This window comes from Epinephelus fuscoguttatus, linkage group LG11 (genome assembly GCF_011397635.1).
Source record: "Epinephelus fuscoguttatus linkage group LG11, E.fuscoguttatus.final_Chr_v1".
Taxonomy (NCBI): domain Eukaryota; kingdom Metazoa; phylum Chordata; class Actinopteri; order Perciformes; family Serranidae; genus Epinephelus; species Epinephelus fuscoguttatus.
Genome location: NC_064762.1, coordinates 15,630,243 through 15,652,338, shown reverse-complemented (window position 1 = coordinate 15,652,338; position 22,096 = coordinate 15,630,243). Strand labels below are relative to the sequence as shown.

Genomic DNA, 22,096 nt, shown 5'->3' with positions numbered 1-22,096 from the left:
AACCCTAAATTGTGTTCAAGACGATATTTTTGGACATCCAGTGTCAACATTTTTTAATTCCTCACTTGCTACAGTATCTGTCCATGTCAAGTATGGTATGATGAAGGTTAGAGAAAGATCATATTCAACAAAAAGATGAAGATTAGTTCCATGTCCATGTCGATTAAAACTTCACACATGCTTTTCACATCACTATATATAGGGCGCACTATTTCCTGCACTGGCACTTGGTGTCGGCATATAGAGAGGTGCAAAATCATCCCATGTGAATATGCTTTTTTGTAATTTGTGCCAACCCTTTAAAAGGCAATTCACCCCCAAATCAAAACACATATTTTTCCTCTTACCTGTAGTGCTGTTTATTAATTCAGATTGTTTTGGTGTGAGCTGCTGAGTGTTGGAGATATCAGCTGTAGTCGAGATGTCTGCCTTCTCTTGAATATAATGGAACTAGATGGCTCTCGGCTTGTGGATCAAAGGACCAAAACAAAACAAAAAAGATTATATATTTGAAAACTCAACAGCAGTGCCTATTCCCAGAAATCATGACTTGGTTACTCAAGATAAACCACAGACCTTGTTAAGGACAGTTTCATAGACTTTTTCATTGGCATTCTCATGTTTCCAAAGCTACATGTATTCTTGGCCTACTTCTAGCATACTGATGTGTGTACATACAGCAAAAAATGTATTCTCAGACATGTTTTTACTGTCTGTGCCCAGGGTACAGAGTTTGGTAAGTGAGCATTTATGTATGCAGCTCCTTATACGTGGAATCTTCTGCAGAAGGACCTAGAATTGGACTCATTGGTTCCTTTCGGCCATTTCAAAGCACTGTTGCAGATTTTTGTAGACAATCTTCTATATGCCAATCACGGTGTGTCTTAGCTGGTCTTTGTAATCATGTGTAGTTGTCCTTTGTTGCATTTTTATGGTTGATGTCTAATGTACATTGTCATACTTTTTGGCTTTTCTTTGTAGTAATCTTATATTGCTTGTTTTAGAGCTGTACATTTGTATTCTCTATTTTTGTTCTATGTTGTCTGTAACTTAAGTTGCTGCCTGTCTCGGCCAGGACACTGTTGAAAAAGAGATATTTAATCTTAAGAGGTTTTTCTGGTTAAATAAAGGTTAAATACATTTTTTTGAAAAAAAAGGGACTTGGGTTGGAAAACAGAGGGTCACTGATGCAAGTCACTGTCTGGATCAACAATGTAGTGTGGACTGGTTGCTAGACAGGTGCTAGTTTGTCTCCCGAGCATTGCTGATGTGCCCTTGGGCAAGGCACTGAGGCCCCAACTGCACTAGGCACCTCTCCAAGGCAGCCCTTTCACTCTGACATCTCTCCATTTAATACATGTGTAGGTCGTGTTTGTGCATGTGTGTGTTCAGGCCTGTGTGTATATGACTTCTTTTTTCTTTTACCTTGAACCAATTCAAAGAATACTTGGTCTGACACAGTCCCAAACACTGGTGTCCTGGGGGAAAGTCCTGTGTTTGTTGACCCATCCATCACCTGAACCCACCACCTTAAACTTCTCTTTCTTTACTCACATCAGTGCATTGGTCATGTGATCACAGCCTACCCGAATATGTGGGTTATACACGAGTTGCTGGCTCATGATTACATGGATTTTATATGTCTTGTGGTGCATTACTTTTGTAGGTATATGTAAAAACAGTGCATGAGAACAGCCTGTTTCCTCTGAAGAGCTTGCCTTGCTTGTGACAGTGCGAGATGTAAACATGAATGGTGTTCCTCTCGGCTGAGCTGTAATGCTAGCTAGCTCAGTGGTGTTACGTGAGCTAGCAGCAGATGCACGCTTCCGTCTGTGCTATGATACAATTAGCGGGTGTAGTTCAGTAGAAAGAAAATAGATCCCACATGAAACTGCTCACAACAAGGTCAGTGGATTATCTTGAGTAACCAGGTCATGATTTCTGGAAAGAGACATTGTTTTTAAGGTTTTCAAAAGTATTTTTTTGGCACTTTGAGCACCACAAGCCGAGTGCCATCTAGTTCCACTATATTGGAGATCAGGCAGACATCTCTACAGCAGAGAATTGTGTCTCTGTGTGGATAAGCAACACGCAGTTCCCTGTAAACCTCAAAGTAAAACTACATCACAGCACCATTCACTGCCATTAGCCATATCTCCCCACCCTCTGACCCATCATGTCATGTTAACTCTTGTGTCATTATGTTAGTGCCTGTTCCCTCACTTTCCTATCCATTATTTATCCATTTCAGCGCTCACACACTCGATCTGTACTGCCTTATCACACTCAACAGTCGTAGGTTAATGAAAGCTCTCTCGGTTTCGCTAAGGATGATGAATCACAACGCCCTGACATTGCAGTGACCCTAAACTGTGTGTGTGTGCGTGTGCAGAAAAAGCTGACAGTGCTGGTGCAGGAGGACTGTGCAGGGCAGTGTTTTATGCTGTACATGATTACTGTAGCATTACTGCTCTGTTCCTGGAGGTGTGTTGATACAAAATATAAATAATGGAAATCATCTTAAAGAACTACCCCCCCACAGGTACAAGTCTTAAATATATTAAGGTGCCCTGCACAAGGATTATTACATCATTTATAGTGTTCTACACTGTCAAAAAAACACATATACATGATTGAATAAAAGCTGTAGTCCGGTAAAGTATTCCTCTGCAATTTATTAGTATCGCCTCTGTAGCGGAGTCTGCTGCTCCCTTGAGGTCGCAAAGCTTTTCTCTTTCATTTGTCTCAGTAATGATTCTGTATCATGAGGAGCCACTTGGGCCGAGAAACTTTTTGTCTTAGTGCAGTGAAGTGATAGAGTCTGTTGTTAAAAACCTAGTGGGATCAGATTAATCCAGCGTTCAGGGGAATTGACATTTTGCTAAGCGTCCCACACTACAGTAGCTGTTAAACTTTCCGTTTTAGCTCAGTAGATATGCAGTTTACAAGAAAAATGGGGAGCAGTCTTACTGCTCCGAATTTCAAGTAGTTTGAAACAGTGGGTCAGACCCATTTTAAAAGGAGAACCCTGTAAACGGAAAATTGAATATGCCTGATGTGCGGCTGACAACTCTCACGCAATGACCAGGACACTCATGCAGTTGACACTTTTCACTCACTGTCACACCACACATCCATTTTCTCACATAAGAAAAGACAAATGTATAACTGATTATGTTGAAAACAGGAAACTGACAGTGTAAGGACAAACAGGACAGAGCAACACAGCATAACAGCAGCACTGAAGCTGATCAAGCTAGCTGCTTGGATTTTGATACGGTACCTGAACTTGGAGCAGCCAAATAGGGTTTCTCACATGGGGTCTGCCCATTGGTCCAACAGCCCATTGGTCCGACCATATTAAACCCATTGTTCCGAAGTCCCATTGTTCCGAAATCATCATGATGCCCTGTGGTTAAGGTCTGGTGAGGTTTAGGCACAAAAACCACTTGGTTAGGGTCAGGAAAAGATCATGGTGTAGGTTAAAATGGAAAAGAAAGTGACAAACACATAAGCCGTGAGCCTGCTTCGCCTCAAGCCTTTCCCAGCTGACCCAGAGCCGGTCGCGGCGCACCACCAAGGCAGAAATACGCCCGCCGGGAGCCATTCAGCACCGCGGAGAGCTCCCCACACAACCCAGACCCCAGAGTTAGTAACAGGAGGTTATGGTGTTTCATTCTCTCCTCTCTATGACACTTGTATCTCGACCAGTAGCCTACTTTTGTTGCGTTGCTGATCCTCTATGGTACACAAATACAGTATAGCCTAGTACAATCACGTAACGGAACAATGGGACGTTGGACTAATGAGAGGTCGGAACAATGAGAGGTCGGAACAATGCTACGGCACCTCTCACATTTTCTATTCCAAAGAAAACCGCCGATAAAGAAGTCCTATCTTAATAAAACAGTTCCATAATAGGTTTATTAGTGCAATATATTCCTGCTCAAACTGTTCTGTGACCACACTGAACATTAGTGTTATATTGCAACACACTGAAAATCCCCTCATTTTTAGACTCTCATAAATAACTTTGCTTTCATTTTCAGTTATCTAGTTCAGGATGACCCTCACTATGACCATGTAAAAATTCATGTTCTTTTACTGTACAGAAATTATTGGGAAATTTAGCTCAAATTAAATGGTAAATAGTAAATGGACTGCACTTGTAAAGTGCTTTTCTAGTCTTCCGACCACTCAAAGTGCTTTCACACTCACACATGTCACATTTACCCATTCACACCCATTTACACACTGGTGGCTGAGGCTACCATACAAGGTGCCACCTGCTACTCAATAACCATTCACTCACACAGCAATGGAACAGCCAGCGGGAGCAGTCTGGGGTTCAGTATCTTGCCCAAGGAGACTTCAACATGCGGAGCTGGGGGAGCAAACCAGCGATCTTCCAATTGGTGCTCTCCCGCTCTACCTCTGAGCCACAGCCGCCCCAAATAACATTTATAACATTTATAATTTCCTCATATCTGGACTTGCTAAAATTTGTTTGGAGAAATAAATGGGAAAATCACCTCAAAATAGAATGTAACACAAAATGTCCTCATGTTTAAACTCAGAAAATCTTTTCTTTCAGAGGTTTGCTGAAATTTTGAATTGCAACCATGGCATGTCAGATCTAAAGTAATTTTACTCTCTCACTCCAAACTAAATTGAGAAGTTGGCAGCCTTGCTTTGTGGCTGCACACATGATATAATTCTTGAAGTCTGAGGATTAAATTAAATCGCAAACAAAAACAGTGTATCAGACTGGAGCCAACAGAGAAAGGACTCAGACAAAGGACTCAAAAACACGAGGTCTTTTTTACTGAGACAAAAGGGGGTCGGTGCACACATAATCAGTCCAAAAACACAAACAAAGGTATCCAAAGGCAGTAGGCAAAAGCAAGGTCAAAAATGCTAAAGAGAACACTGGGGAAAATGACTAGAACACACACTCAAATAACTGAGAACGAATTGGTAACAGACAAAGGGCAGCACAAGGATGATACACAAGGGAGGAGGGGTAATGACGGACAGGTGAAATTAATCAGGGCAGAGCAGGTAATCACACAGGAGGGAAACACACAGGGGCAGGAAGTATAGTACCTGAAACGAGAGACAAGGGTGAGTGTCAAAATAAAACAGGAAATACAGACAGATGTTTCTGGCAAATGTAATGTTATCTGCAGTTATATTGCTCAGACTGCTGGAGTGTAAACTTGTATAAATCCAACAAAGAGCAAAAAAGAGCTGTTAACATTAGCCTTACAGCCGGCAATAGCGAAGGAACCCTAAAAAAAGTGAATCCAAACCCCATATGTCCTCAAACCCTAGAAACTCCTCCTGTGGGGGGCTCCTGCGGCTGGATTTGCCTCTTTTACTCATTTTATTTGATAAATATCATTAATGTTTGTTTATTTACTGGACCTGGCATCCTATTATTTTGCGAAAGCGGCCCCAGGGCAAAGCAAGTTGAGAATCCTTGTCCTAAACTGTGATGTAGCTCAGGAAGCATCCATGAACAGCATCCATGCAGTGGGCGAATACCTCACAGTGGATGCGTTCATCATAAACAGGATGTTTTTCATTACCTGTTACCCCACAAATTAACGAAGTGGATGTACCAATGGCTTTGGAGGTAATGCTCAGTTACTAATGCAGGTTGTAAGCTTGTGAGCCAGACTATAGATTGCTGCTCAGGTTAGAGCAGATAAACTCAGTTTGATTCCTTCACTACAGTTCTGGCCTTGTATCTTTGGTTCTGAAGCTCAGATACTGACTTTATATAATGTTTGTATCTGTATACAGGTTTCGGTACAAACTCAGTGTATCTGTAGTGTGGATGCACATTGTTGCATTTGTGGCTCTACGCTTCACTGCTCCTCATGTCTATGTTTAGGTGATAGTGGGTGTGAAAATCGTGTAGTGGTGTGTTTTTTCCCTCTAGCTGGTGGCTTCACTCCCCTCCAGTCTCTTGTCATGAGAGCCCAGCGCTGAGTGGGAGCACACATGGCTGATCTGTTTCCTGTACAGCCGGCTGGTGTCTAATGGGCTTGTCACACCTAGCTGTGACTCGTGTCACACTCAGAGTCAACCAGTCACCTGAGCACGACTGATGACCATAGCCACAGTCACAGGGTTAATCAAAGTCAAACTCAAAGTCATACAATCAGTCCGTGAAGTGTCTTAAAATGTTTGACCAAGACCCTGCAGCCTGAGTACTGGATATGCAATTTGTGGACATATATTCAAGCAAACATGCTGAGTTATAACATGAATTTAAGTGTTGAGAAACACTGTATGACTTGGTGCATAATATATTACACTCTATACGCACAAATTATTCTTTTAGAAGTGCCAAATTTTAAAGACTGTCCTTTTAGCCCATATAACTGTGACAGGCTTTGCTGTTTAAAATGTACACCTTTCTTATGCATTTATGAAGGTGACAGATACCTCTCATTGTTTCTCACAACTCCAAATTAGTTTTGGTTGGATGTTTATCTCGGCTGTCATCTATTCCCAAAGAAAACTGAAGCACACCACTAATTGTCTTTCATTCCTCAGCTCACCTCATACCACACTCCCACTGGGACACAGCGCATTATGTGCTAACTTCTTTTTCTTCCTTGACTTTCCTCTCCAGCAAGTTGTTTCAGCAGTCCGAGCAGGTGTGAACCCTTCAGGAAATAGATCCAATCAGACGAGCCTCTGGGACATCAGTTCCTCCTTTTTCTTTGCCGGGACTGTTATCACCACTATCGGTAAGAGAAGCAGTTTCTCACCCTTACTCAGCACTCATTGTTTTCTCTTTATAGAGGTTTCTAAAAATACTTCACACTAGTTGCATGCAGTGCTTTGAAAATGCATACAAAATGTAAAGATGTTTACTGTATGATTTGAAGCAATTCTGGCTGTATAAGCACAGTCCATTTATCACGTCTTCATGGACAAAGCCGTCGTCAGAAGCACAATGCAATTCTGATGACTATTTTAGCATGAAATTGCACTTGCATAGCAAAATTACACTTGCTAACCAGAAGCCTGCATCAGCTTTGTCTCTAGATTGTGCTTCATTGCACCAGGATCTCGTTTAGACTACTGCTCACCGAAATTGCAAATAAAAGTTGGCCACATTTGCTTGCACAGTTTCACTAAAGATAAACTCTATTTATCAGAAACAAAGCAAAAGAATGTTGTTAGCAATTCAAAACAACAGAAATTAAGTCTACATGCCACAAAATGATTTGACCTGCAAACAAGTATACCAGGATCCAAGTTCTTGACATAACTCTGAACATGTACTGATTCAGGCCATACATCATCATAAAAAACATCATGGAGAGGGGCTTTAACAGATGGCTTCATACTTGAATTATAGACTTTAAAAGAAATAATGGGTGTAGCCAGTGTGACATTACTCATTAGTTTTTGGACTCCTGCCTTTGAAGCTTCGAGTTTGGCATTTTGAATGCTGCTAACTTGGATTTCTGAAGCAAAAAGTGACCATATTTTGATGAGAAGTTGGAGCTGACCCGAACGCTAGCTGCTAGCTTGGTTGGCAAAGTGCATTACAGTCTAGGTTGACTGTTATAATGCTAATGCTAATTTTTTTCTTGCTCTTCAGAGGGACTTTTAGTCCAACCAAACTAGGCCCCCAGGAAGTGCGCTTGTGTTTGGAGCCAATTTTCATAGTGGGCAAACAGTGGAATTACAACTTTGGGGTCTGTCACCAGACACCATGGGGCCTAAAAAGACTTTTTTCCTATAGACCTACATTGTGAAAGAGACATCTGTAAATCAGTGGATGCATTTTTTTTAGTAGCGCCACAACCCGCATGAAATGATTCATGTCACTATCCATACAAAATGTAAGGGTGTTTACTGTATGATTTGAAGCAATTTTGGCTGTATAACCACGGTCCATTTATCACGTCTTCATGCACAAAGCCCTTGTCAGAAGTACAAACTGACGAATTGATCATTTCGATCCAATAACAATTATAAAGTCTTGTCATCCCCATTCAAGCTAGAGGAGCACTGAACTGAAAGTTAGCCGCTTGGCTTGCAAAAGTCTGTAGTGCGCCTGCTCTATGGAGCCAATGATGTAGAATATCTGGGTAATTTTATACCCTGGATGTCATACTATTTTAGCTTCCTTCACCACTGAGCAACATTTATAGGAATGATCAGGGCCCTGCCTCAAACACTGTATCCAGTTCTCTGTATACAACCATGAACCAAACGTTGAACACTGAGAGAGCAACAGCTACACCAATATTCTGTAAATTTTTTGGGTTACACCATGGTTATGTAACCTAACCAATGCTGTGGCCATGTAGCAACTTGTGACACCCACATGTCACTCAAGGCAATCACATACTTAATTATGCATAACCTGAAGCCTTAATAGCTTTTAATGGATGCGTTTTATAAAAAAATTCTGCCCTTGTACAATTGTCATGAATGATGAAATTAACTATAGAAATCACAACTGTTTCTTGTAGCAGGCTGTAAACATGTTTATTTCTGCTGTAAAGTTGGGCATTTTAACACGAGGAACTATGGGGATTGTCTCTCCTGGAGCCTGCCTCAAGTGGCCAATCAAGGAGCTGCAGTTTTTGGCACCTCTGCACTGGCTTCATTTTCTAGTCCTGAAGGTTGTCACTTAGTTCCTATGTTTGGGCAGGCTCATGCCAGCCCTGGACCGTAAGAGTTGTGACGCCAAGGTTAGGCACTCTTCTCTGCAATCTCCTATTAATTCACAACAATAGAAATTAAGTCTGCGGCTTTATACCAGAACAATACCTCGGAAGATTAATGTCTGTTAACTGAACAAGTACTGCAGCCTAAAGAGCTTTAACTGATCTGACACTACAGAAGAATATTATTATGAAGCGCCTGATGTGTTCATTTGGTCTTAGTTACTGTAATCTAGGAGCTGTCAGCTTTATGGGCCTGTAGCACATTCTCTGTCACCTCCAGCTGTAAGAGATTACTAATAAGGAAAACAGAACAGCTCACACACACACACACACACACACACACACACACACACACACACGCACACATACACACAGCTAGTCTGACAGCTCATCAGTCTCTTCCAAGACAGATCAGTGCATCTGTTAAGTGGGCTGTTGGGCTCCATTTCACATCTCTAGAATCCTGTCAGAGCTCACCCTGATTTTGCCAACACAGGATGGCTATTAATCTGAGAAACAAAGTGCAATCTTGATGAATATTTTGGCATGAAATTGCACTTGCTAAATAGAGTATTTAATGTCCCCCGATTTGCTCGCAAGTCTATCCTGGTTCCTAGTGATGCGCAGGTCAAGGATTTTACAACTCACACCAGCCAAACTGCTCTGCCCAACCTTCAAACATATGCGTTAATCACCCAAACCTGATCTGCACATTTCTGGTAATGACTATTACTAATAACAGCCTACTTGATGCTGGCTGTATGATATGTCATTTCCAGTAAATAGCACAGCATAAAACAGGTGTTCTTTGTTTAAAAATACAAACATAAAAAGACAACAAGTACTCACACATCTGTTAAGTGGTTACGTCTTCAGTGGGATCTCAAGCACATAGCTGATATCTAGTACATGATCTAACAGAACTGCATATTTAATGGATTCAGTGAGGACAGAGAGACACTTGCTTGCTTGCTGATAGGCCTACATATTCTCAGAGGGAAATAGTTTTACCAGGGGATTATGACTGGAGATATTTAAATATGTCAGACTTGAACAGATCTTCCTGGTCAGAAACCAGATAACAAAAACACTGAGCTCAGCAGCACTGATGATAAGTCTGCTTGCTATGTGTTAGAGCGAGACAAAGACAGAAGCACAGGGATCACACTATAGGGCCGCTACACAGAACCAAACAATGGTGGCATCATTCCACTCCAGTGTGTGATTACAGACAGCATGCTGGCATCACGAAATCAAAAGAGGCATGATGGCCATGATATGTAACACAACAGTGTCGGCCTCTATTATGATATATAACAAACACATTGGCAGCACTTTATAAATAACAACAATGGCAAAACATGGGAACAACAATTATTTACTGTTCCTGTTATATGGCGGCTGATCTCATCATATGGTCAGAGGGTAAGGAGCTCCTGGACCTCATTGTTTTCCTTATTTGCTGACACTTTGGCTGCTGTTCTTCCTCCTTGAGTTAGCTGCTAACTGCTAGTAGCTACGTTTTTAAATCTCCTGCAGTGGGTCACACACATAACATGTCGTCGAAATGTAAGACCTGTCTTGCCCATGATCCCATCCTGCCAGCTGTCCCATTAATACAGACACCATTTCAGCGATGTCACTACCTCCCGTGGCGGCTTAAAGACGAGACCACTCTTTTCCCCAATTCTGCGATCATACTTTATAAGCAGCATGGCGAGGTGGCAAAACAGCACCATTTTTCCGCTTTGAACAAGCAGTGCAAAAGGAGCTAGAAAGCAGGGTAAAGAAGGTGGAAGGTGGACTATTGTACAGTGTTTCTGAAAGTTATTAATAACCTACTTAGAATGCTGCTTGGTCACTTAATGACCCACCTGAAACCTGCGATATTTGCTAAACAAGCTTACCCAAACCAATCGACCCGTGTGTCAACCCACAAGTCAAGTCGACCCGAGCATCACTACTGGGCACAGTGATTTCAACAAGACGGGGGAACCCCGAGGATCGCCAGTGGTCCTGCAGGTCTCAGAGGGTTTTAATGTAATATCAAATGAGCTTCAACTCTAAATGTATTCACCTCCAGATTGTGCTGTAACATGTACAGTCCATGTTTCTGCTGTCCTCATGACTTTGTCCATGTTTTTAGGTTTTCTTTGTAAATTTTCTGTGGAAAAGTAGTGCAAAAACTAACAGCTAGTTCTTCCTGCCCGTCATCCGCCATGTTTGCCATACATTACTCTAAAGTCAAGTTTGATTGCAAGAGGTTTGTGAGATTTGTGAGTTGCTTGTGTATGGAATCTGTAAGAGTTTATTGTTACATGTTATGTTTGGTGTCTCTCACATTTTTAACATCTGTTAAGGCTTGAAGAATATTTTACTGAGGGCCAAACCTAACCCAAACCTGACCCAGCCCCTTTTCCACATTTTGCTGCACTGCACCAGCCTTGTGCTTGTTCTTCTGCTCACCAAAGTTACAATATGTTACTGGCCACAGCACACACACATGCACATATACACACACCCAGCTGCTCTTATCTGGCTCGTCCAAGCAGACCTTCACATATCAGCGGGTCTGTTTGGTGGGTCGTTGAGCTCCATTTCACGTCTTCAGGATCCTGTCGAATCTCATTCCTCAGTCAGAAAATGTGCAATAACTTGATTTTGCCCTCTGGTTGGAAAATAAAAAAATAAGTGTGCTTTCTGTAACCGTGTGTAGAGTAGAAGCCTCACTGCGGGTTTTGCCTTTGCTCTCCACAGACTGAGTGTGTTGACTTTCTTTTCTCCATTCGGGCACTGCGGTGATCCAGTCCAGCTAGCCCTTAACAAAAGGCACATTTACTGATGTTTGACTTGAAGATGTGGTGATGTTTTCTCATGAAAGGAGCCATGGTAGTTCAATAGCTGGAGCAGAGAAAAAGGAGCACTTTGGCTTTAATTTAGTTTTGAGTGCATAGATTTATCTTTGTAAACCCAAACATCTAGAAATGGTCACAAGGTGAAGGTGCAAACAGTAGCAGATGCTTCAGCTTTCATAGCATTGATTTTACCGCTGAAACTCCTAGGTGGTATTTTCTGTGTATCACCTTCAGTGCTTGTTAAACAGCACATAATTGCTGTGCTGTCTGTTGGCAATCATTATAATTCTGCCTGATTACAACAAAATGTTGTGTGGCCATTGCTGCTAAGATAAGCTATTCATAAAGTCATTGTGTGATTTCTGTCAGTAATCAGCCGACGAGGAAACATAATAAAGCCTAGAAAGGAAAAGAGTCATTACAGTTTGCTCCCTCTCTCAGCTTTTGTCTCTTTTCTGACCGTCCTTGATTCAGCCAGACCTGATAGAGCAAGAGCAGATTGATTTGTTTATGTGGGATCTTTAATTGGATGTGCAGTGTCAAGGCAAAGCGTGTTTTCCCCCATTTATTTTCATCCTCATACTTTATCCAGGAAACGAACCTTCTCCTCTCTCCAGGGAGTAAAAGAGGAGCAGAAACGATTGAATTTCTCCCCAGTGGGATTCCTTAGTTTAGTTCCTCTGACTGTTCTAGTCCTTCACATTTCCCATAGTGTATAGATCAGTTGAATCCCAAATGAAGCCTCCTTTGTCACTTGCACATAAAAGAAAAAGTAATTATTATTCTCACTGATGGTCTTGCCTCCCCTTGGCTTTGTTATGAAGGTGTTTCCAGTGGAAGTTTTCATGTGATGTACAGTAGGTCTGTAGTATATTGATATTATATTGATATTGTGATATAAGACATGATATCAGAGTCTTAGATCATATCTTAGATTCTGGATATAGTAATATTGTTAAGTGTTGTCTTTTGCTGGTTTTAAAGGCAGCATTACAGTAAAGTGATGTAATTTTCTGAACATACAAGACTGTTCTATTGTTTGCCTTTGCCCACTTAGTCACTGTATCCACATGACTGATGATTGTTCATCAAGTATCTCATTGTTTAAATATTCTTTTAAAGCACCAATAGTCAACCCCGCAGTATCATCGCAATATTGATATTGAGGTATTTCCAGCCCTTAACACACATCATCTCGTCATAATGGTACCGGCAGTCCCTGATGGCAGTGACAACTAGGGGTGGACGATATGGCCCTAAAATAATACCATGATATTTCAGGGTATTTCTGAGATAATGATATTCTTGACAATATGACAAATTAGTACAAAGAATATATTTTACTATTAATTTAAGAACAAAATAAGTGATATAGTTTTACAGTTTACCTTCAAATGTTCAGTAAAAACTAAACAAAATCTCTAATTTCTTTTGTTTGCGAACAACATCAGTAACTCAGAGTGAGATTCAGATTCTGTATACAATATTAGTAGTTCAACAAAATAAAATCTACCACAAATTACACATTTAAACAGCTCCCAAATACAAAAAATGTCCCCTGGGATCTATATTAAATTCATTTATTCCTGCCTCCATTAAACTTTTAAATGGTGCTGTTTGAGGCTGCAGGGATTGCGCAATAGTCTCATGGTGTTGTACCACAGGGTATGTGCAATATGTGTTATGTATTTGTATGTGCAATATCTTGTAATGTGCAATGTGGAACATGTGCAACTTATTATGTAGCTTGTTTTATCACACTGTGAAGCCATGTTGTGCGCAGCATAGGAGTCCAAAACAAATTTCCCTATTTCCCTTTTATCAAAATCCTAAATGACTGAGTTCCTATGTACGCACAGCGAGAGCGGAGAGGGAGAGACACTGTGCTGCTGCCAGAGGAGCCGCTGAATGAGTTCCCTCTCCAAGGAAGGAACTTGCAGTAACTCGCTAAAAGAGTCTGAGAAGTCCGGAGCTGTTCATGAAACATTCAGGATGCCACAGTTTCTTCCACACCACTGAAGCTGCTCCTCTTTTTGGAACCACTGTGCAGTCGTAATAATACGGCTTTAAGCCATGCTTGTTGCCATGGGTATGACGTCAATATGTCAACAAGTCAACTATCACAATATTAATTTTTCGCACTATATTAAAAGTTATATTGGTATTATCATGAACGAGATGATATGGCACACCCCTAGTGGCCACACGAGCAAGATAATGCGCCATATCGTGCCTCAAAGCCTGCTTAGGAAAGGCTCGCAAATGAGAAAGTGCTCAAGGCACTGACCTGGCCCACAACTTTCCCAGATCCCAATCCAATTGAGTATCTGTGAGATGTGCCAATACCCCAGACTCCAGTCTGATCTATAGTAGGGCGTCCTTGGACCAGACTTGGCTCTGACCTGTTGAGGCGTGGATGCAGGATTAGCATTGGCAGCAAATCCTTTGAGTGCTGTGGGTTGCGAGGTGGGGTACAGGCATGTCAAATTGATGCTGGAATGGATTGGCATCTGGGGACTTTGGAGGCCACATCGATGCCTCTGGCTCTTTGTCATGTTTTTCAGGCCATTCCTGAGTACTTATTGCAGTGTGGCATAGTGTGTTGTGCTGCTGAGTGGACTGCCATTGGGGAATGTCATTGTCATGAGGGGTGTACTTGATCTTAAACAGTGTTTAGGTGGGTGGTGCGTGTCAAGCGGCACCATGAATGCAGGACTGGAGGTTTCATAGCAGAACATTGCACTGTAACAAGATGATAAATGTTATTCACTTCATCTGTCAGTGGTGCTAATGTTGATCGGTGCACAACACTATGAAAAAATGTCCTTTTCTTTACTCTTGATTTGAAAATTTAATTAATTGGAAATGTGTTTAATTATAGAGTATAGTTACAGTGATAACAATGAGACAATGTTCAGTTTACTTTAAAACTACCTAAAACCCACCATGACAGGGTTTTATTGCCTTTTTTCGCAATTAAATTATCGACCAAACCACAAAAGCAAACCTGTGTCTCTGACAGAAGCTAATGAAGTCACTCTGTTCAATCTCATGTCACCGTTCTCTCTCCCAGCGTCACTTAATGGATTTAGAAGGAAGTCATTAAGCTTTTATTGTCCACTGCAAATGCATTTGTTCCTTCAAGAGACAGACCGTGATGGTGATGACCACGTGATCGTTACATAAGAGTGTCGGTGGTGTCACGAATGCAGTGATATGGGGCCTATACTGACAAATGAGTTCATCCATTTTAAGGCCTGAGCTCATTATAGAGTGGAAATCTTAAGTTTAATGTATTATTCATGACGGCAGTGTTGGAGTCAAGTGTGAAACTAATTGAATGACTTATTGGTATTTAACTGAATTTGGTGTTTAACCTTTGATTTAAGTCTTGTGTGAGAAAAGAGAGCAGATCGTGTTCTAAAGTTTAAAAAGCAGGGCCATAGCCATGGAGCTCACACTGGTGGGGACCAAATCTGTGGGGGGTTCTGAGGGGCCCCCAGCCCTCCACTCTCTAGCAAAAACAAGCACTAAATCAATCCTGCGTAGAGATATTTCTTATCTTAAGCAAATACTAGAGATGGGAATCACCAGAGGCTCCACAGTACGATATATCACTATACTTAAGTCACGATACAATATTATCGCAATGTCAAATATGTTGAGATATGCTGAGTATTGCAATAAAATACATTGCGATTTATTACCGTTTTTTAACTGTAAATTATGAACCCAGAGGAGCACTTTGTCAACATCTGTTTGATCTAATAGGATAAGGTTTTCAGTCTGGTCATCTCACCTCAGACTTTTTTTTTTTAGCAGCAAAATGTATCTAGTGAACTGAAAAAGCAAGTGATTCAATTTATATTTGTCATATTAATAATTAATATAATGAAAAAAACAACAATATTGGGATACTACGCTGTATCGATTTTTCCCCCTATCCCTACTATATAGTGTACTATATAAATATGCAATAAATTAAAAGTACTACTGTCTACATTTATTACGCATGCCGCACAACATAAATGTTAGACACCGTACACAGACTTCACATCACTTTTTAGCATATCTTAATTTTTGGGGGGGATGTGTTGCTCCCATATATATATTATAATTACTCAATGGTTAAAGAAGTCAAACATTTTACTGAAATATGTATCACCTAATTGCTGAAAGACATATTTTTAATTCCATTTTACATATAAATCCACACATTTGTATTAGGGGTGGGGGGGTGGGGATCGATACAGCACAGTAGATACATGTTGCTGCTGCATAATAATTGCTAAGGTGAGATGAACAGACTGAAAACTTTATCTTATTAGATAAACAGACATTGACAAAGTTTTTTGGGGGGGACATAATTCACTGTTGAAAAAAGGTAATAAATTGCAATATATTTTATCGTAATAATTGGCATATCACAACATATTTAAAATCGCAATATTGTGTGTCATGACTTAAATGTCGTGATAATATCGTATCATCGATCCTTTGGTGATTCCCACCCCAAGTTTTTGTCAGCCATTAAGTTCTGAAATGATCTGGGTTTCTTTACTGCACCACATAATATCTTTGACATGGCAGAAGAAATTATGTTTTCAGATTCTCTGTCCATGCGGCTGTACATATCTGTGTACAAAGCAATATCTCAAGAACACCTTCAGGAAGTTTCTTCAAATTTGGCACAAACGTTCACTTGGCTTTAATGGTGCGTTCGTTTTGTACTCAGAGGTCAGAAATTCCCAGTTCCCAGTCAGAAGTTTAAACTCGAACGCACCCTGAGATCAGATTTCCAACTCTGAAACTTGGAGCAACCGCATCAACCCCGACTTACGAATTCAAGATGGCTGCCGGTGACATACATAGTGAGTAAACATTCTGCTAAAGTACTGTTTATAGCAATTGTATCTTATTTGTTTTACGTTAGGTCAGCCATACCCATAGTACTGTTCAGTTTTTATCCGTGGGCATGTTGCTACGCTGTCTGTATGTGCAAAATACCACATAGAGCATTGTTATCAACTGATAATGCCTACAGTGGCTACGGCTAGCCCAGTGGTAGAACGGTAACGTCCATGTTTTTTTCCGACTTTTCCGCCGTTGTCAACTAGAATGCAAAAACTGTTGTCAACTCAGAGCTGACGTCATTCCCACTTCCGACTTCCGACCTCTGAGTACAAAGCGAACGCACCATAATCATGAACTGAAAGAGTTTGGCGGTCAAAGGTCACTGTGGCCTCTGATAAAATTTCACCCAAATATCCAATAGAATAAAAATAATGAAATGACAACATTTAATATCCAAAAGGTCAAAAGTCGCCTTCACTTGCAGAAAAAACACTTTTCTGGCCATTATTCAGGGATATAACTCAGGAGCAGAGGGGGAGACATTTGGTCAGATACTGAATTGGTGACACTAATCTTGGGTGATTGTATAGATCTTCTTTGCTGCTGGGTTAAGACATGTGTCAAGCAATCATTTAGAATCTGTAGCTTCTTTGCAGAAACATGTCAAACTGTCATGGCTATATGAGTCTGAACAGATATGGATGTAAACTGGAACTGGAATTTGACTGCATGGCGGAGGCATACAACTGTAAGGCAGTAATTCTGCTGTTTTTATCCTAATCCAAGAACAGTCAATTCTCTTTGACTGGCACCATTTTATCCCAGTGCATGACACTGACTCTGTGAGCTTGCAAAGCATAACTTGCTTTTCAGCTCTGCTATTGTGATAGCATTCAAACATGAGGTGAGAACATCAACAAGAAATAATCTGTTTAACTCAGCAATAAAAAACAGAAATGAGTTCAGTTCCAAATCACATCCGTTGTGTCTGTTTTTTTTTTTGTTTTTTTTTTTGCAGGGTCACCAGGAGATGTTAAAAACTAATCCTGCATCCGGTCTCCCGTTGAACTAATCAGGAAATTAGTGAGACTTGATTGACAATTTTTCTCACACTGAGTATCACCCCACTCCAGTGTGAGACCAGACGATCATTAGAAGGCTCCCTGCAGCTCATATCCTGAGACAGATGACTGCATTAATAAAGAGAAGTGGATGTAGTTCATTATGCAGACCCTTTATTAAGCATTAAATAATGAAAGTCATGTTGTCGAATGTGTGGAGTCAGCTTTAAAGAAGGCACAGGTCGTGAAGGGTTTTATGTTTACCAGGACACCGACCTCTATGAGACCCATCTGCTTTCCTTGCTGCACATGATGATGGGTTAGAGAGAAGATGAAAGGCAGTGAACCAGTGATGGACTCACATTAGTGTGTGTGTGTGGCTGTGTGTGTGTGTGTACGGAAGCCTACGTACAGCATACTCCATGTCTTTTCATTTTTGGTGTTCATTCTGTTTTTTATTCACATCAGAGGATCTTGAGGACGGAGAATGTGAATTATAAACTCCAGTCTGAGTCAGTGCTTTAACAAGACTTCAGTCTCTCACTGCTGATATTTCTCAGAGCTCAAAGCTGTTGTGCTGCGTCTGTTTGCTGTGATGTTATAGCAAAGTCAGGCGAAAAGTTATCTTGTCTAGCTGGTCTCATTTAAACTCATATTACTTATTCTGCCGGCTTTGATCAAACATTAATAGGATGCAGAATATGCAACAGATAGAACATATACACTGACACATTCATTGCTTGTGCTCCTATAGCAGACAAAGACCATACTATCTTTCAGCGAAGCATTCACATGGTCTTTTTTGCATAAGCAACAGATGCTTCCCTGGGAAGAGTCCAAAACAAAAAAAGCAAAGAATATGTGCACGCTAATATTTCAAAAATATAAATAAATTCTCATAAAATAGATAAATAAATAAATAGCCAACATTCCTTTCAGAAAAATAATGCAACAAAAAACAGCCACACATTAACCCACATACAGAGACACAGCGCCTCTCTTTTGTGTAAATGCTCTCTGTGTTTGTGCAGCACCATGAGCAGAGTTACAAGATGCTCCTGGCCAACATGTCCAGTACAGTACAGAGTACACTCACTGCAAGCTGCCACACACCAAGCTGCCTCGCCAATCTTATTTTCTGATCAGCTGATAAATGCAAATGTAAAAATTCACTTTATTCTCCTTTTGTTCTTCTGAATAAATTAAATCATAGTATAGCAAACACACATATGGTAAGAAGAGTTGAGAAAATGTGAGTCTTCCATAGAGGACAATGAAAAAAATACTGGACATAGCCATCATGATGTCACCCATTGGTTTGTGGATTCCCATTCTGAAGCCTCAAGTTTGGCATTTGGCTGTCGCCATCTTGGATTATTGGAGCTAGAAGTGACCATATTTGGATGGGAGGGTGGACCTGTGGATGACAAGGGGTGGATCTGACCGAGATCCCAAGGACACTATTCTCAGATAGCCTGTCACTCAAAGCAGTCATGCCCATAATAATGTGTAACTTTAAAGGTCCAGTGTGTCAGATTTAGGGGAATATATTGGCAGCAATGGAATATAATATACTCATTGTCTTTAGTGTATAATCACCTGAAAATAAGAATGTTTCTGTTACCTTTCTATATCTACATAGAAAGCAGGTCCTTGTCCCTGGAGATCCCCATGTTGCATCGCCATGTTTCTACAGTAGCCTACAATAGACACACCAAACATTGGCACTACCTTAGTAAAGCCCCTCTTTGATGAGCAGCATCAGGAAAAACAGTGATTTTGTTGTAATGTGAAAGTGCTTTATTCAGTGTTTTTAACCACTTTCACTCACCAGATCTGTTGCTTTGGAGAGGAAGAGACCTCTGCCAATAATTCGGTGGTAAAAAACCTCCTGAAAGTCTGTATCTTAGGTAATCAGAGAAAATAGGTGCTGGAACAGCGTAGGAAAAACATTGATTTGTAATGTGAAACTGCTTTAGTCGGTGTTTCTATCAGTTTAAATCAGCAGGTCTGTTTGTTTTGAAGAGGAAGATACCCTTGTGGATAATTGGACTCACAATGAACAGTGAAGGAATTCTTACTCAGGTGATTTTTCAGCTAGTTGCAATCTGCAATCCTCTCTGCTCAGTGTCACGATATCCAGTAGATGTTACACACTGGACCTTTATGCCTTAATGAAATGTAAATGGATGAGTTATATAAAAATTCACCTCCCATGCAGTTGTCATGAAGGGGGAAATTAGCTGGTTTTTGTACCAGGCTGTAAACATGTCTGCTTTTGCTGTAAAGTTGGGCAGTTTGATAAAGGTGCCTGTGGAGATTGACTCTCTTTTGGAGCCAGCCTCAAGTGGCCATTCATGTCACTGCAGTCTTTTGGCACCTCCTGTTATCTGGTGTGGAGAACATGAACCCAAATGCAGGAGACAGCAGACCACAGGAGCTCAGAAAGATCACACTTTATTTCAGGAAACATGAACTGAACATCACATAACCAAATCAGGGTTTAAACAAAGACTGACCTGAAAACCAGGACTTAAATACAAGCTAGGCTGATGAGGGGATGAAGTGCAGGTGGAGAAACCAAGTGGACAAGCTCAGGTGAGGGGAATAAAGTGATGAGTAGAAGAACAGGCAGGTAGCTGATAGGCTGGGAAAAACTCAGGAGCAGGGACGGACTGATGAAGCTTACACAGGGCAAGTGTGCAGCTGGGTAAATGAGGGAAAGGCATTAACTGGGGGAGGAAGAACAGGTGAGTGAAACTAATCAGGGCGGGGCTGACAAATATTGTTTCACAAAGTCAGGGATCCTTCCTGGGAAGGACTTGTCCTACCAAGGAAGGACCCCTGACTGACCTACAGAGGCAAGGCAAGAGTCCTTTCTTGCATCCGGTGAACACACATTGGAACAGGTTAACGAGAGTCCCCAGGTGTGCGTCATTAACCCTCAGCGGACTGAGGAGGCTTCAGGATATTGTGATAATTTTGGCACTCTCTAATGTCGTTGTACAATTTGAACAAATGTAAGCAGTAGGCTATTTTCAGATACGCGTGACTTGAATATTTTCTGGAGTATACTTTGAAAAAAAAGGGTAGGCCAAATGAAACTTTTGTGACAGTTAGCGCTCTATCTCTGCTCTAAATGATTAATTTAAAAACTTTAATGTTTTATTTTAATCACAGTATTTTTTAAAGCTCATTATTTGGCGGTGGACACATTGGAAAGTGTTAATTATGAGGTTTCTGTCATTGCTTGTATGATCAAAACGCCTGGAGATACAAATCCAAAAAATGACATATTTATCTAAATCCAGCCAAGCCCTGCCTTCGCCTCCAGCAAATCATGTGCGCAGAGAATTGTGGGTGCTTTATACCTGCTGAGGATACACACATGCAATCTTGAAAATTCTCTGAAGGAAGGACTCAGTCCTTGGTAGAATTTGAAGGATCCTTGACATTGGAACATTAGGCGGGAATTGACGATGTAGCCTCCTTGAAATTCAGCAATTTAAGGATTCGTCCTTGACTATGAGAAACACCTGAAGACTGAGGCAGGGAAACACACAAAGACAGGAAATAAAAGCAGACATGGTACATTAGGAGTGAATCTACAAAATAAAACATGAAACAAGAATACAAACAGAAAACCCAATAAACAAAATCCTGGAGATAAGACTATGAATGAAAAAACCTTGGATCATGACACCTCCATGCTGGCTTCATTTTTCAGCCCTAGAGGTTGCTGCTTGGTGTCTGAAACAGGAAAACCCAGACAGAAAAGATGAACATAGTATCAGCAGTTAACAGTATGGAGCATAAAACAGGAATTGACCTGTACCCTGTAAATAACCATGTTACAGCAATTTACTGCACCCTGTTCGTGACTTAGACCAACAACACACACGCTGCTGAATGTTGCCGTTAATCTATACTGACATTTTGAATTAAATGCTGCCTGCCGAGCTAACGAACCCTCCGTGTCTCCTCTCTGTCAGGATTTGGGAACATCTCTCCTCACACAGAAGGTGGGCGGATCTTCTGTATAATTTACGCTCTGCTTGGGATTCCCTTGTTTGGATTCTTATTGGCTGGTGTCGGCGACCAACTGGGGACCATTTTTGGGAAGGGCATCGCCAGAGTAGAGAAGATGATTGTGGTGAGTTCCTATCATTTGTACAAGCTTGTTTTTGTCTCTGAATCATTTGCACCTCACTGTATGTTGACCTATGTGCAATGAGCCATTTTAATGTGGACAGTCGCTTTTGACGACTTAATTACCAAGGTAATGCAAAGGCAGCTGTAAAATTATACTGCCTGCTCTGAGCTGTTCCTATAAACAGCTACGGTAAGTCTAAGTGTCAAGGTTAAAGCGGCAACATAAACACCCCTAAACAGTACAGCAAAAGATTCACATTAAAAAGTGCAGGGTTTGTTCTTCTCTCAGACTTCAGCAGGCAGTGATGTGGACAAAGTGGATGCAGTTTTTGGGTTGCCATGCCAACAGACTCCTGGAAACCAATCTGAAATGCAAACAGTTTCAGTATCAAAAGATCAGATTAGTAGATTACAGTTGTTTCAGTAATATTTCAAAATTCAGCAAAGAAAACAGTTGTTTTTGTTTCCT

The 22,096-nt window shown here is 40.9% G+C and overlaps 1 protein-coding gene across 3 annotated transcripts in view; it reads left to right on the top strand.

Annotated features, from left to right (window-relative positions):
- The window catches only part of LOC125897442 (potassium channel subfamily K member 2-like), a 53,586-nt gene that overhangs the window by 15,193 nt on the left and 16,297 nt on the right, over positions 1-22,096 (top strand). For all 3 annotated transcript variants that reach the window (XM_049590770.1, XM_049590769.1, XM_049590768.1), the window contains exons 3-4: positions 6,647-6,764; positions 21,468-21,628. In XM_049590770.1, coding sequence (XP_049446727.1) covers positions 6,647-6,764; positions 21,468-21,628 — 279 coding nt within the window. The remainder of the gene's footprint in view (positions 1-6,646; positions 6,765-21,467; positions 21,629-22,096) is intronic.